Raw genomic sequence first — 17,030 nt, 5'->3', positions numbered from 1 at the left:
TGAAAATTTATCTTTTATTATGAATAATAAGCTATGGAAGCTGAAACTTTTACAGTCTATCAATAATAAAATGTAAGGGAAAGAATGAATTATTTTTCTATTCTCTCATGGGATCTGATGTTACAAAACCATTGTTATATGAAGATTCAATAAAAAATTAGCCAAAAAGGTTAGGGAAAGAGCATTATAGAGGTGGCTCGTGAATTTAATAAAAATAGGCTATTTTCCTAGGTTTCTTATATATTTGGTGATAGCAGTGGACAGGGTGAACTTTTGTGGGAGGCCAGACCCTTTTGAGATTGGCATTGTTGAGACGCCCAGCTTTAAAGCCCTGGCTTCCCTTGGCTTCTCTGAGCCTCCAGTCAGTTCTTCTCTCCAGCTAACTGGTCCCCGTAACCTGGAGGGGCGTCTCTTTCTCTGGGACCTCCCGTGGTCCCTCTTTCTTCTGTCAGGGCACCCTCACCCTACTCTCATTTCAATGCCATGGTCCTGCTGCAATCCCAGATTCTACATCTCCAGCCCACACCTCTTTCCTAGACTCTAAGGCCAGACAGTAAATATTTTATGCACCTGCTGGGCATCTCACCGCCTCTGTCCACCTCAGCTCGACGTTGTCCTGCAAATGTAGCAGTAGCCAGTAGTCAGTTGGCGGGTGTGGCTGTTTGCCAATGTAACAGGATTTATTAAAACAGGAGGCGGCCCCAAGGGCTATATTTGACAACACCTGCCTTCGGCCCAAATATCCAGTTACTTCTGGAAGTTTCCCCGTGGACTTTCACTAGTTCCCAAACACAACGTCTCCAAACAGACTCGTCTTATTCCCTCCCGGCTCTGTGTTCCTTCTCAATGAACTATACCACTGCCAGGTGCCCAGGACAGAAAGGCGGGCACGAGCCTTGGTTCCACCCCCAGAGTCAGTCAGTCACCAAACCCTATCAATTCTGCTTTCTAATCATCTCCCTAATGTCGTCGCTGTTCTCTTTCTCCGCTGCCTTCTTTGAGACCCCTGTGTCCTCCCCCCCTTCCCCTCTGCTTCTTACAATCCCCTCCCACTCTGCAGGCAGAAGGAGGGTGCCACTCTTCCAATCTAAAACCAGCCACCGGTTCCCCGTTTCAGCCTGAATGCCTTTCAGTGGCCCGGACCTCTTGCCTCCGGGACTTTGCACATCTATTCCTTCTTGCTTCTCATCCCTCACCTCTCACCCCAGCCCTGTCTTCTAGGGCTCTGCTCAATGTCACTTCCTCGGGGAAGTGTGTGCTCACTTCTCAAGACAAGCCAGGTGTCGCTCTGCCTGCTCCGTGTAGCCTGGGCCTCAGCAGGGCTGAGCATTCACCATGCCACCTGACAGCCCAACTTACGGATCCACAGCGGCCCCGTGTCCATCAGGGGGGAAACTCCCTGAGAGCGGGAATCGGGTCTTACCCACTCGTCTACCCAGCTCCCAGCACGGAGCTAAACACTGTAGACACCGGAGAGGCTCTACCCAGGAGGGCCTGGGTACAGGCCAGGGTGCCTGGGTGCACCTGGCACAAACCCCGGCCTCCACCCCACCCTCCTGCTTCACTCAGGGACCTTCCCACACTTCCGCTGGACTGTGGAGTTGGTGTGGCTGAGTGGGAGACGAGGGAGGCGTCATCATGTGGGGCCCGCTCGGTTTGGGTGGTGTTTTACCTGTGTGCAGAGGTGTTGGGTGTCTGAGAGGTGGGACTCCTCCAGCCTCTGGATTCCAAACCCGTGTGTGGGGGCTCCTGCTGCCGGGTAGCTCCACCAGACCTTAATAGTCATCTTGGCCTTGGAAGAGGGGGCAGTGGAGGTGGGGGAGGGGGCCTCTCCCATTCCACTCACACTTCCCCTGCGCTCACAGAAATCAGCCAAAGGCTGAGTCCTGCATGCTGATTTAATATTTTGGTAGTTCTTTTAAATATTATGGAAGCATTTACCTTATCCTGGGTCCTCTTAAATATATACATGTATGTCCAAATATATATATATATATATATCTCCAAATATTTATACACATGTACCCAAAAATATGTACACAAGTATCCAAATATATATACACATATATGTAAATACATATACACACATAGCCAAATATGTACACATGTAACCAAATATACACAAATATATAAACATATATGCATATATAGATATATATTTTTGCTTTTTAGCTGGAAGTCATTATAAACATACAATAAGCTACAAAAATAATGTTGAGAGATTTGGTATCGCCATTACCCAGCACCCAGCTCCTCCAAGGGTAAAAACTTGCATAACTGAAGTTCATTGTCAATACTGGGAAACTGCTCTTGGTCCAGCGTAATGAACTAGTCCACGGACGTAGCTCAGATTTCACCAGTTTTGATATAGACTCATTTTTTCTTAAAACATTTTTATGTTATGTACATGTTTTGTGTCTTCCAAGTACTATGAAGAAAGATTTTTGTCATAATTAGCTTAGAGAATAACGAATTTTAAAGATGGAAAGAATGATTTGGCTTCTCTCTTTGTTTTATAAGTGGTGACTCTGGATCTCAGAACAGAAAGGATGTTTGCCTGGATCTCGGGGGAGTCCTAGTGCTGACTCAGTGTGAGCTGGTAAATTTCTTCTCTGCTAATATTTTTTTTAGGCGGATAAAAATCTAATGAAAAGGTATCCCAATGAAGGCTAATTTTGTTTTTCCAAAAATGAATAAACATCTTGATTTCTGCAAACACAACTCAATTAAGAAAATATTGCCTTGCTGAACACTGAATTAGTCAGTCAGATCTTACTTAGAAAGTGCTCCTGGACTGGTTACATTTTAACCCCTGAGCTAACTGAGCAGCCCTGTTATCTCTTTACGGGAGCTGATACGTATCTCATTCCATAGTGCCAGAGACTAAGGAACAAAGGCTAACAGATTTGAAAGAAAGGTCGGATTAAAGAAATGAAAACCACCTTCCGGTTAATGAGGACATGTTTCCTAGGTCATATGTCCTAATAAAGTAACACAGTAAAAGCACTCTGCAAATTGACATGCAGGGCAAAGAAAAACTTGCCTAGAACCTTTGCAACAAGGAAGGTATACTTTGTTTGAACCCTTACTGGATTAATTAATTGTTGCTAGTTTCATTTTGAAATATATGGTCTTATTGGGGATACTCAGAGAATGGTCATGGTAAAGAAATGAGTTGTCTTAGAATGACAGTTCCCAGGGGGCAGAGCCTGGACTGGAAGGAACCCTACTGGGGCTGGAGGAAGGGGGAGAGTCAGTAGAGAAAGGTGACCCGTGCAAATGTCAGGCCAGCAACACAAGGTCCAAGCAATGTGAAAGCAAGTCCCTGGGAAGTTGTGACCTGGCCACAGCTTCCACTTTAGGCAAAGTGGGGGCAGGTGCCACCAAAGGGGAAACTGCCTCACTCTCCTGGTGAGGTTGACCTGGCCTCGTGTTCATAACTTACCTCTCGGGTTCTTGCAAGGAATTTGCCACTGTAATGCCTGAAGGGAAGGTACTAATTCTCCTCTTCGTAAGGGAACCTGAATGGATCTTGGTGGCAGGCCCCGTGCTGCAGAGCTAAGGAAATTAGATTCATCTTCCGTCTAACTTTGATGTCCTTGTTGTGGGCTACAAGTATAGCAGAAGTCTTCACAAATCTTAGATGCAGAAGTTTCCTGGAGTTCCTTTGGGTAGGGACTGTGATTTGTACCTTTCATGTAATCTTAAAGGAGCCCAACACACAGTAGGTGGTCAGTAAATATTTGATGAATTGGGGGCGCCTGAGTGGCTCAGTCGGTTCAGCATCTGACTCTTGGTTTCAGCTAAAGTCACGATCTCACGGTTCGTGGGTTTGGTTCATGGGTTCGAGCCCCGCATCGGGCTCTGTGCTGGCCATGCGGGGCCTGCTTGTGATTCTCTCTCTTTCCCTCTCTGCCCCTTCCCTGTTCACACACACTCTCTCTCAAAATAGTTAAAATTTTTTAAAAAAACTTTAAAAAATACTTAACGAATTGAACTCAATAAGAATGCACATCTCACAATGTATTCAACCTGCTGAAAGTATAGAGAGATGATCTCTTTCTTTTATCTCTTTCCTCAGTTTTTGCCATTCTTTCAAGTTGAAAATGACTTATTTTGAATTAATTGTCTTTGCAGCTCTGAGCAAAAACCCCACCCCACATCCTTCTAAGAGTGCTGGTGTGAGACTCCTATGAACTCTCTAGAATAGTCCATTGCTTTATGCGTACGCTGTGCCTGTGGAGCTAAATCATGGAGGACCATGCCATGCCATAACAGAAGTCTCTATGCCTTCAGTCTGGCACACACCTGAGCAATACATTCCTCTTTGCTCTTCTCTTTACACACTACAATATCTGATGGCCCATTCACAAAACCCTGCTTCATGTTTATCTGAGCTCTCATGATGCTGATACATTATGAAGGTGAGGAAGAACGTATAGGCAGAAGACCATAGGAGGGCAACCTGATTTACAAAATAACAGGTGTAGAATCAAATCACTCAAGAAGCTTCCAGGAGGAAAGGGGACAAAAGGCATACCACCACCACCCAAATTAAAAAAATCAAACAGGAAAAGGAAAATTACATGGATATAGAATTTCTTGATGATGTTGTTCCTGATGCTTTATCCATAAAGCAGTAATAAAATATTAAGTTAAAAAAATGTTTATTTATTTATTTGAGACAGAGACAGAGACAGAGACAGAGAGCATGAGTGGGGGAAGGGCAGAGAGAGAGAGAAAGAGAGAATCCCAAGCAGGTTCCTCTCTGTCAGCACAGAGCTTGATGGGCTTGATTTCATGAACCATGAGATCATGACCTGAGCTGAGATCAAGAGCTGGAGGCTTAACCGACTGAACCACCCGGGTGCCCCAAAACTGAAATATTTTAAATGGAAATAAATGCATACTGGAAACATTATGTATCAGAAAAGTCTGGTTTTTTTCCCCAAAGAACTTTCTCAAGCACATCAACATAATCCCCCTAAAAGACTTTTGGAACATTTTTAAGAAAAACAGTCTGCCCAGTTCTGACTCCTCCACTTGCCTCCACACTGTGTCCCCTTTAGTAAACCAGGCCACTTGGGGACAGGGAGGGGTGAGGGGGACAGAAGAGTTTGGGGAGAGAAGAAAGCCAGGAGGAGGTAGAAAACCGGGAAATGTGATCAGGTCCTCCCTGCCGCTCACAATAGTCTGCCTTCTTATTCTCCAGCACGTTTTGTTCCGGAGAATTCCACAGAGGACTTGGGTCCCAGGGAATTTAGCAAGAGGTTCCACCCAAGACAGTTTGGTGACGACCTCTACACTTTGCTAATTTACAGAAAGGGATTTCATAGCCTAGAGTTCTTATTTCACAATTAAAATAGAATCCATTCCACTCCTCCTAAATATTGGTGAATGCTGAAATAGGAGGGGTTTTAAAAAATTTTTTTAAAAATATTTATTTATATTTGAGAGGGAGACAGAGACAGACAGTTCACGAGTGGGGGAGGGGCAGAGAGAGACGGAGAGGCACTGTGAATGTCTTTGGGGGAAAAGACGAATGTTTTTATAGCATAATTTATAATCATGGAAGGCGTGTGAGTCCAGGGGGCATAAAGAAATTTTGATAAGAAAATATTTTAACTTTCATAGTAATTTCCATATTGTTTGGTAGGCCATGGGAATATGAATGCCAATGCCCTAGTTTATGCTTATAATCTAAGGCCTACACAGTCTGGGTCTATTAGCCTCAACCGTTGGCAGCTAAATAACCTTGAGAAAATTAAACTTTCTGAGCCTGGGTCCCCTCCTCTAGAGAGGGGGTGTTAATATTGCTTGTTTTGGAGGGTGAGTGAAACTGTGCGTATGTACCTCTTAGGAGAGTGACTGGCCTAGGAGAGTTCTCAGCAGAGGTTGGCTATTAGCATGATGGTCTTTTTCTTTTTGCCTCCCATTTTGCTCAAAGCCAGGGAAGGAAAGTGGGGAGGAAACCGGACGGAACGGGGAAGATGGTAGGCTTGGTGGGGAGAGGACAGGGGTTGGGAGATAAGAAGGCAGCCTGGGGCGGTGGGAGGGGGGGAAGAGGGGGAGGAGGGGAGGACGGCTTTCACCACTTCCCAGCATCTATTGCATACTTGGCTCTCAAACAGTGTAAGGTGCTCCAGCCGAGGTAATGTTTGAACCCTTCGGAGCACAGTGGCGATGGGCGTCTCAGAGAATAATTAACTCCATGCGATTATCTTGTTTGTGGATGCGTTTTCTCTCCTGTAAGTCAATAACATCTAGGGATTGGGACACCCAGGTTTCTGGGCACTGCTGGCCGGTCCCAAAATGGAACACAAGGAAGTCATCCTTCTACTTCTTTTATTTCTGAAATCAGGTAAGACAGAGGGTGTGTTTGTTTTACTTTAATTAAAATGGTTTTCCTAGCAATGTCCTAAAGATAGATCGCATGACGGCTTTCTGGGCAACCTGTTTAATTTAGCTTTTGATTCATGAGAGTCCCAAACCAAAACCTACGTGCAAGGTTGAAGAGTTCTCTAAGAACTAACTTTCATTTCTCTGCGAATGCTAAAGACCAGTGGGCAGAGGAAATAATGAATGACTTTTTAAATCTAAAAGATTGTACCTTGGGGCGCCTGAGTGGCTCAGTCAGTTAAGCATCCGACTTAGGCTTAGGTCATGAACTCACGGCTCGTGAGTTCGAGCCCCGCATTGGGCTCTGTGCTGACAGCTCGGAGCCTGGAGCCTGCCTCCGATTCTGTGACTCCCTCTCTCTCTTCCCCTCCCTCACTCTCTCTCTGTCTCTCAAAAAATAAATAAACGTTAAAAAATTTTTAAAAATAAAAGATTGCACCTCAGTGATGGTTGCTAGAGTGGAAATAATAGCCCACGGAGGCGAAAGACCCCCAAAGTTGTGGGCCCCCTCGCCAGGCCCTCAGCTTGACTGAGATCATTTTTGTTAGTGTCCTGTATTCTCTTCACTTTTAAATGTAAGCGGTGAACTATCTCTTTGACTGTGTTCTTTGACCATTCTGTGGTGGTCGTCGCCAGTTCTCTGCCTGCTTCCGCTTTAAGACAGTCTTCCACACGTGTAAGTTTGCTTCTTATGCGTGGAGAAATCACGGCCATCGATGTGCAGAATGATGTGTGCATGGGGAAATTTAACAGATACTCACGTAGTGCTTGAGGTAGACCAAGCACGTTTTTATACACACACACACACACACACACACACACACACACACACACACGTCTGTGTGTGTGTGTGTGTGTGTGTGTCCCCTTAGATACTACTAGCTTATTCAGGTGGTATAGGTAGGATAGGTAGGGTAGTATATGCATCCTCATTTGACAGAAGAGGAAATCCACACTTAGGGAAATTATGTCATTTCTCTTTTGACCCGACTCCCAAATCCAGGAAGCGAAGAAACCAGAATTTAAACCAAGGCTTTTCCAGAAGGAATCTGGTGCTCTTCTCACTTTTCAACTTTGTTTAAACTGTCTTTAAAATATTCTAAGCATGTCCTTGTAGGTTTGGGGTTTTTTTTTTTTGGACAGCTTTATTGAATTACAATTCACATACAATTCGCCCATTTAAAGCATACAATCCAGTGGTTTTCAGAATATTCAGAGTTGTGCAACCATCACCACAATACATTTTTGAACATTTTCATTACCCCAGAGAGAAACTCCAGGCCCCTTGGCTGTCACCCCTAGTCCCTCTCTCCATCCCATCCCTCTACCTCCATTCCTACCCAGCCCCTGGCAATTGACAATCTACTTTCTGTCTGAGTTGCCGATTTGAGACATTTCATATAAATAAAATGATAAATAAAATTATGATGGTAATTCTTCATATAAACAATGCATAGATACTTGAAATTCGATTTTTAAATTCTGCTGGATAAAATTTTATAGGCTGTACTTTAAATTTTTTTAATGTTTATATATTTTTGAGAGAGGGAGACAGAGTGAGTGGAGGAGGAACAGAGAGAGAGGGAGACACAGAATCTGAGGCAGGCTCCAGGCTCCGAGCTGTCAGCACAGGGCCCGACGTGGGGCTCGAACCCACGAGCTGTGAGATCATGACCTGAGCCGAAGTGGGACGCTTAACCAACTGAGCTCCTCAGGCAGGCACCCCACTGTAGGTTGTACTTTAGAGTTAAATGTGCTTGAAGTTAGCAGATCCATTTAAAGAAATACCAAAGAAATACAAAACAGAAGATTGAACACAGTGATTTTTTATGGGCAACGGTCCTGTGTGGGGGTGCAGGTCTGTGTCTTTTGTGTTAGCCTACGGAAAACAGGATCCAGAACACCATGAACCAATACAGTGGGTCACATCAGAATGGGAGAGCAAACTCTTCTGCAATAGAATAAACATAAGTTTTTGTCAACCTGGCAGGGGGAGACTTTCATAGGCTCTTTTTGAAAGGAAGGCATTTACTCTGTTTCCGTGGATGTGTTTCATCTTTCCAGGGCACAGACATGACTGGGGAGAGGGAAAAAATATCCTCTTACAGCCATTCTTGGTGATTTAATAAACCACTAAGACTTTCGTTTCAAACACATGAGCACGGGTGTATGCATACGCGTTACAGTGATTAAACAAAACAAAACAAAACAAAAAAACCCACCACATTATTAACACAATACATTTGCTTTGGTGGCAATATACATCTACATTTGGCCTAGAATATAAACATACTTTTCTGACTAAAAAGATGTGTTTAGGGCGCCTGGGTGGCTCAGTCGGTTAAGCGGCCGACTTCGGCTCAGGTCATGATCTCGCGGTCCGTGGGTTCGAGCCCCGCGTCGGGCTCTGTGCTGACAGCTCAGAGTCTGGAGCCTGTTTCAGAGTCTGTGACTCCCTCTCTCTGACCCTCCCCTGTTCATGCTGTGTCTCTCCCTGTCTCAAAAATAAATAAAACGTTAAAAAAAATTAAAAAAAAAGATGTGTTTAATATTTCTTGGTCAACCAATAAATTGTATTACGCCCCACTGCTATATAGCCCTGCAGTTAAAGAAAATAACGTGGGAAAACTTTTCAAGTGAGAAAGAAAAGACTGATCTCTTTTGGGATATTGCTTTGAGATATCAACTCCTCAGGTGGTCTCAGCAGCTTTTTGCTATGAAATATAACAACACAATTAAAGGTCACTTAATTAATGGGTAATATAAATGGAAATTTTCTTGTCTTGGTATCATTCATACAGCCCAGCCTTCTCAACTTTCTGAGAACTCTTCAGAAAGTTTATGTCTTTATAGGATATGCTTTCCAGAGTTACTGTGGTCGCCATATTTGTTTTTTAAAATCACATCCCCATCTATAGAATTCAGCCAAGCACACCTTTTCTTGGAAATGAAAGCTCAAATTGGGGGGAAATGCAGGATGAAGGCACGGATATGGGTCTAAAATCTCTGCTTGTCCATAATCCTTTGAAACATTTTTCCAGTGCTTTCTGGTGCCTTAAATGTAAATTACATCAGCTAACTTCCTGTTCCATTGCCACTTTCCAGTTGAGAGTATCCTAAATTGGGGAAAGCAGATACCAGAAGGAAGGGAGGGTGGCCTCCGGAAGATGGCTTGTCTCCACCTGCTAGAGTGCATTGCCTCTGTGCCCCAGGTCTCTCCAAGGTGGGCAGGGAGGGTCTTTCAGAGAAGGAGGGGCTGACCTCTAACGGTACTTCCTAGTGGATAATTTTCATTAGCATCTAAACAAGCTCTAGAATGTCTCAGTTTAAACAAAAATTCCGTGAGGGCACATGCCCTCTGGGAAGAGCTGCTTTCACAGCCAGGCTTCTGAAGACTTGCCTGCTCTTGAGGCTCCAGGGCTCCTGTCAGTCTTCAACCCGCTCAGCCTGGCTTCCGTCCTCACCACTCCCCTCCAGGCGGTCAAGGCCGCCATGTTGCCTAATCCCATTTAGGCAAACTTTAGGCAACTTTGCTGTCTTCGTTTTATTAACCTCTTCCAGCCTGTCACCCTGGGAACATCACTAGGGTTCCACACCAAAAGCAAAAGGTGGGGAGGCCGTCGTCTCTGGGTGGGGAATCAAGGTGTCAAAGCCAGTTCAGCGCTGCCTGGAGGCCTCGAGACAGAGAACACTCCTGTAGCTCCTGTGGGAACACTCTCTGAGGTGGCAAGGGCAGAGCAACCCTGGGACAGATTCTTTGCTTCAGATTTTTTCTTCTAGAAAAATCAAGGCCAGTGCTCGTTCCAGGATCTGCTTTTTTATAATTTCCTCAGAAATGCCAGATACTTGTCATCATTGTGGGGAAAAAATGATTTCTCTTTAATTAAGAGTGAGGTGTCACTGTACTAAGCCCAGTATAAAAATGACCTTGTGTGGTAGTTGAGACTTAGTTCAAACCTTCTTTATTAAAATCATCAACTTGCTAAGGTGGAACCATTCAGAGAATGTCTGTCTCATCAGTTTAAGTAACAGAGTCGCAACCAAAGTTTATAGTGTTGGAAATCAAGGAATGGCCTCCAAGTTGGGTTCACATCCAGCGAAGGACAAATCAACATTAGTAATTGCTAACATAGTGGCCACTGGTGGTCTCTTACTGTTCTATCATGGTGTGGCAATCCATAGCAAACAAATCGAATTTTTCTTATTTAAGGTTTCATGCTCATTAATGTAGCAACAGAAGTTGTTAAATAATTCTGATCTTTTCTTTTTAATTTTTTAAATTAGTTTTCTTTATTTTGGAGAGGTGGAGAGAGACAGAGCGCACGTGGGGGAGGGGCAGAGAGAAAGGGAGACACAGAATCAGAAGCAGGCTCCAGGCTGTGAGCTGTCAGCACAGAGCCCGATGTGGGGCTCGAACTCACGAGCCGTGAGATCATGACCTGAGCCGAAGTCGGTGGCTCAACCGACTGAACCACCCAGGCGCCCCAATAATTCTAATCTTAATTAACCAATTGGTCCAGTTGATCTTTTAATAGAATGCAACCCAATGATGGAACTGTTTTCCTGACTAAACATTCTTATTCATGACACCCGTCTGCTTTCCAAGAAAGCAGCAAGTTTTATTTGGTTGATGCAAAGCAAATAGATGATTATGAAGTCATGATAATTGAACCATGGTGTTGATGAATCTTACCAATTATCCCACCTTTCTCTTCCATTTGTAGGTCACGGAGACCCCCTGGATGACTATGTAAATACCCAGGGGGCTTCTCTGGTAAGCCTCACTAAGAAGCAGCTGTCAGCAGGAAGCATAGAAGAATGTGCAGCACGATGTGAGGAGGAAACAGGATTCATTTGCAGGTATTTCCTTCGTCACTGCTCACGTGCAGAGATTTTGCTGTTTGAGACCCTATTGTTTTGATAGCGAGAAATTTGCTCAGGGATTTCTTAGCAAAAATAGCATTTGAGAGGAAAGAGGAGTTTCATGGGACTGGAGTGTATTTGCACTCTGGATCTGAAGCCATGTGAACAGTTCCTTGTCAAAGTTGACTCGCATCCGTTTTAGAAAACTGCCCCCAAAGGATGTTATTTTTACCCACGACATCACCAGCTGTTGTTCTGAGCTCTGGTTTTTTGACATCCTCGTCAGTAAATATTTAACGAGCATCACGTGACTGGAAGTGTCCTGTGCCTAAGGAGCCAAGAAGCACAGATACAGTGATCCAGGATGTATGATATATATGATCTGTGTCACCGGCATTTTTGATATATATGATCTGTGTCAGTATGTGATAGCTCTCTGTATAGTTGAACATGCGGTGTTTGCCTTTTTCTGTTTATGGTGTACTCACAGACACTGGATGAAATGTAAAAATTGTTTAAGAACACAGGCAATTTGAGGTGTCCGTAAGTGACATAATCAATGGGTGCTTTATGAAGACGCAGAGAAAACTCCTAAGGGGCGAGAAGGCTGGAGAAAGCCTGGGGAGGATGGGGCTTGGAAGGAGGAGTGAGATACACTGACGAGGCAGGAGGCATTCAGGCTCAGGGAGCCTCGTGGCCCTGTGAACAGGACAGTGAGAGGCTAAAGAAGGGCTCATGGAGAAAATGGAGTTGGAAAGACAGCTGTGGATGGCTTTGAATGCCAGACTGAATGTCCACGGCAAGACCATGGCGATGGGCAAGGCGGTTGAGGTGAAGGGAGAAGAGGGGAAATGTAGAGGCAGAAGTCAAGTCAAGGGAAAATTCTGGGAGTCCAGAAGTCACATAGACCCTCCTGGAAAGAGAAATCTGAGTTGGTTCTTTGGTTCTTTCAACATAAAAGCAAATATTCTAGCACTGAACTAAAAAAAAAAAAAAGAAGAAAGAAAAGAAAAGAAAAGTGAAGAGAGAGCAGAGAAGCAGAGAAGTTGAAACAGAAAGAGAAACTTTGGAGGGGGAGAAGGCAAAGGTGGAAGACCACAAGAATAATTACCACGTGGATGTGTCCTTTCACAGCGCTTGACTGATAACTGGACCAAATTCAATGGAAAGGAAACATTCTGACCTCCGTGACCCATCAAGAGATACAATTGCCTTTTGAGTCTCTTATTTATTAACACAGGTTTGCTTTCCTTTAATAGGGGAAAGCATTTGTTGTGTTTCCTGATTTTCTTCTGCAGGTCATTCCAATATCACAGCAAAGAGCAACATTGTGTGATCATGGCTGAAAACAGCAAGAATTCAGCTGTCTTCAGGATGAGAGATGTGGTTTTATTTGAAAAGAAGAGTGAGTACAATGTTTTCTTCCTCCTGTTCCTGTCCTTCTTTTCCTCCCCACATCTTCCCCCCTCCCCTCCTCCCCCCCACCACTTCCTTTTTTATATCTGTCCTTTAGCAGCTAGACCAGAGAATGGAGACACTATCACGCAGGGAAATTGAGTTCAGACTCAGGATAAGATTTGGTCACGAATCCAATATGTATTGATATATATTATATTATATATTGAGTACATATTATTTCCCCCTTTAGATTTCATTTTTGTTGATTTGAAAATGAATGAATTGAACTGACAAAATCACTTCTACCTCTATAACCCTGAAAATAAGATATTCAACTTTGAGAAGAGGGGAGTCTAAATGTTCCTTATGATCGTGACTTTTTATTCTGCAGGGACCATGGTTCTCGGGCCCTGGCTTCTGGACCGAAGCCTAGGGAAATAGAAAAACTGAGGTGCCTTAAATCCTCGGTAACATTTGTATACAGACAACATATTTTCATTTTTAACTTTACAGATGTTTTATGTCACAGTCTGTATTTACCTCAGGCCCAGAAATATGATCTTTTGAAGATGTGCAACCCCCGTTGCTTTTCCATAATTTCCTTGAAAATTCTGGATCAAGAATCCCATTGTTTGGGATAACAGATGGGCTAGACTCCTATGAAAATTGTATGTCCTTTTAGATATGCCAAATCCCATTAAGTATGCCTGAAGATTTCAGTGATTGTGTGACATTTTAAAAGCTACTCCGTACTCTGTTGTTGGCTAGGAGTAAGACTATTTATAATAACAACGTAGCTCTTTAAATATACTATGTCACAGGTGTGAAAGACAGCAAGAAACATCCTCTATCGTGCGTTATTGACAATGACCTGCAACATTCTCTCTAATCTCACCACAAAACTCTAAATAAGATTTTTTGAAGTATTTCCTTAGGTTAGGATTACTTCTGTGCCTCGGTTCATCTTCTGAGGTTTAATTAGCTGTATGCCTACTACACTCCCTTTCTTACCATTATTTATCTCTAATTCTTTAAAAAAATTTTTTTTAATGTTTATTTTTGACAGAGAGAGAGAGAGAGAGACAGAGAGACAGAGCACGAGTGGGGGAGGGGCAGAGAGAGAGGGAGACACAGAATCGGAAACAGGCTCCAGGCTCCGAGCCATCAGCCCAGAGCCCGACGCGGGGCTCGAACTCACGGACCGCGAGATCGTGACCTGGCTGAAGTCAGACGCTTAACCGACTGCGCCACCCAGGCGCCCCATGTTTATCTCTAATTCTCAAGACTCAAGTGCAGAGTCAATCTGAAGTTTATCTGTTGAAGTTCTTCATTTTTACCAGTCAGTGCAGGGTGAGCTATATGGGGTTACCTAGTAGATTTTTTAAAAAAATAGACCGGTAGGCTTTTCCCTGCAAAATGCTAACATTTAAATAAACCCTTCGTAAATTGTTAACCAGAAGGAGCTTGGGGGTGATCGCTAGGCTTAGCATGAGTAGTTGAATAGTGGCTTGTTTTCAAGGTGATGGAAAGGAGCAAAAGGTTATATAAACTCTAGTGGGTACATACAAACAGAAGAGAGGTAAAAAGTCAAAAGTCAAGTCATTTTGTGGTGCTTGTTTCTTTACTGTAGCACATCGACCCGCTGCTAAATTCCCTGCCTGAGTTTTTCCGGGAATACTCCATGTCAGATCCCATTTACGTCTGCCCCTCCCCACCATGGTCACCGCCACCACCTGGGTCTAAGCCATCACTATCACCGGCCAGGCCATGGCCGCAGGTGGGCTGTAACTTCCCTGCTTGCTACTCTTCATGCCTTTAGAATAAAATCCAAATACTTAACCTACTACGACTGGAACCCGTACTATTTAAGCCCACCCCATTTGCTGGTTCACTAGGCCTTTCTACTCCGGGCTTGTATCTGTTCCTCCCACATGCCAGGCACACACCCCCATGCTGAGGCCCTCTTCTGTTCTTTCCGCGGCCGGACCCTTCTCACCTCCCGCGTCTCGGCTCAAGCATCACCTTCTTTGAAAAGTCTCCCGGGACCCCTGGGCCTCCAAAGTGCCTTCAGTTTATACTTTTGATCATTGAAGTATGTCTACTGCCATAGCTTATCAAATGAAGATATATTTGGAGTCTTCATACACGAACTTGAGTTAAAAGCATTTGTTTGCTATGGGTGTGTTAGAAGTACTTGCCCCAGATAATTGATCAAATTAATTTAAAACCTTGGCAGGATGTGGTAAAAGATGACACAAATAGACCGTATGTATTTTGTATTTTTAAATTTTTTTTTTCAACGTTTATTTATTTTTGGGACAGAGAGAGACAGAGCATGAACGGGGGAGGGGCAGAGAGAGAGGGAGACACAGAAGCAGAAACAGGCTCCAGGCTCTGAGCCATCAGCCCAGAGCCCGACGCGGGGCTCAAACTCACGGACCGCGAGATCGTGACCTGGCTGAAGTCGGACGCTTAACCGACTGCGCCACCCAGGCGCCCCTGTATTTTGTATTTTTAAAGAAAACACAATTCATATGGACACCTTTTGATGAAGAGTGGAAGCTTTTTTCTTTGAATATGGGGCCACCACTAGCAATTAGCAGGTCATTTCCTGCGCAAACTCCGCTCTAAGCGCACCGTCCAGGATAAGTGCCTTTCATCTCTTTGAGGTGAAGCAAGGTCTAGAGACATCTGTTAATCAGTCTGACTGTAAAATACCTTTGTGTTTTTAGGATTTCCCACCCAAAATTATATAGCCAACAGTATGAATGGATTGCCCTCAGTGGGTTTGATAGCCTTTTTAAAGACGATTCGAGTCTTTCGAGTCCTTAAAAGCATTCGTCTTAGCTTTTTTTTTTAATTCATCTTTGATTTTTTTCCACATTCATTTCTCAGTTTAGATCATCTTAAACCAAATACAGCTGTATCAGAAGTTTAACGATGAAAATAGTTGACTCTTCTAAGTGTAAAATCCAACTGGTGGGACCAGAAGTGGGTGGGCACACTGGAAAGTGGCCCGCCAGCCACAGGTGCCCACCTTATCATGTGGAGAACACAGGTGGGCATCTGACAGTGCATTCTAAAAATGGGCTGGAGACTACTACTGGCTGACCAGTGAGTTGGTTAAATGGAGGCTAGTTGAGAGTGTCTACTGTGAATTCTCAAGCGTGTAACTGTTTGACATTTTTTTTTCCACATCTGAAATACTGGAGCCTCAAGAAACAGAAGTGGCTTGGATCTCTTTCCACCTCTGAAAAGCCCCCTCCCCATTCATTCCCTTTGACTCGCTCCTCATGTTATTTGTCCCGTCTGTTCCGTGTGTGACCGTGAGGTTATCTCATTTCATGATCTGTGACCTTGATTACTTTCTGTAACCGGCCCCTCTGCCTTCCCTAGACTGGAAGCTCCATGAGGGTAGGGCCTCTGTTCTCCTCTCCGTGTGTCTCCAGCACCCAGCCTGGTACCTGGTACACAGAGGGGCTGTGGCTTTGAATAAACCAAAGCGCCAAACAGCTTGGTGAACTGCAGCTCTCACACAGATGTAAAATGCACAACATGGTCTTTCCAAGGAGTAGGAAAATGGTGTCTCGAACGCGAATTTTTTCCACATGACGAAGCAGCACAGGGCTTCTTGGTGGTGGTTCTTGCGGAGGTCTTGACCGCTGTGTGGATCCCCCTTCAGTCTATCTTTCAGAGTGCAAGATTGGAAACGGGAAGAGCTACAGGGGGACGATGTCCAAAACGAAGAATGGTGTCACCTGTCAAAAATGGAGTGACAATGCTCCGCACAAACCTAAGTAAGACTCTCATCACTGTGTTCCCCTGTGATATTTACAATGATCCCCATTACTTTTTTTTTAAGTTTACTTATTTATCTTGAGAGAGAGAGAGAGAGGGAGAAAGCATGAACAGGGAGGGGTAGAGAGAGACGAGAGAGTGAGAATCCCAAGCAGGCTCTGTACCAGTATGGAGCCTGACACGGGGCTCGAACCCATGAACTGTGAGATCATGACCTGAGCCAAAGTCCGACACTTAACCGACTGAGCCACCCAGGAGTAGCACCCGCTCCCCCACCCCCTGCCGCCATTACTTCTAAATCAAACAGAATATGCGAATAAACCGGTCTGGAGAGAGCCTTATTGAGGTTGATGTGGAACGGGTCGGTTATTTATAGCACAAAAGCAGAGAAGGGTTCCATTTGCTCTTGTGTGTGTACTGTTTTGGAAGACCTGGAACGTGGAAGGATGCCTAGTGGAAAAGAACAGTGAAACCACGAATCCCAGGTGACTCAGAAAAGAGCACAGATGATCCTGTTTAGGGCAGGATTAGTCTAACCCAAAACATGTCAAGTGAGAACCCTCCCCACGTGT

At 44.3% G+C, this 17,030-nt stretch overlaps 1 protein-coding gene across 1 annotated transcript in view; it reads left to right on the top strand.

Moving 5' to 3' along the window:
• The first annotated feature begins 6,204 nt into the window (after nt 1–6,204).
• PLG (plasminogen) overlaps nt 6,205–17,030 on the top strand; it is a 43,565-nt gene continuing 32,739 nt past the window's right edge. Inside the window, exons 1-4 of the mRNA XM_006932130.5 lie at nt 6,205–6,361; nt 11,124–11,259; nt 12,561–12,667; nt 16,343–16,457. Coding sequence (XP_006932192.1) covers nt 6,313–6,361; nt 11,124–11,259; nt 12,561–12,667; nt 16,343–16,457 — 407 coding nt within the window. The 5' untranslated portion in view covers nt 6,205–6,312. The remainder of the gene's footprint in view (nt 6,362–11,123; nt 11,260–12,560; nt 12,668–16,342; nt 16,458–17,030) is intronic.

The sequence above is a fragment of the Felis catus genome, chromosome B2 (assembly GCF_018350175.1).
Source record: "Felis catus isolate Fca126 chromosome B2, F.catus_Fca126_mat1.0, whole genome shotgun sequence".
In the NCBI taxonomy this organism is placed as follows: Eukaryota; Metazoa; Chordata; class Mammalia; order Carnivora; family Felidae; genus Felis; species Felis catus.
This window is presented reverse-complemented; position numbering and strand designations above follow the sequence as displayed.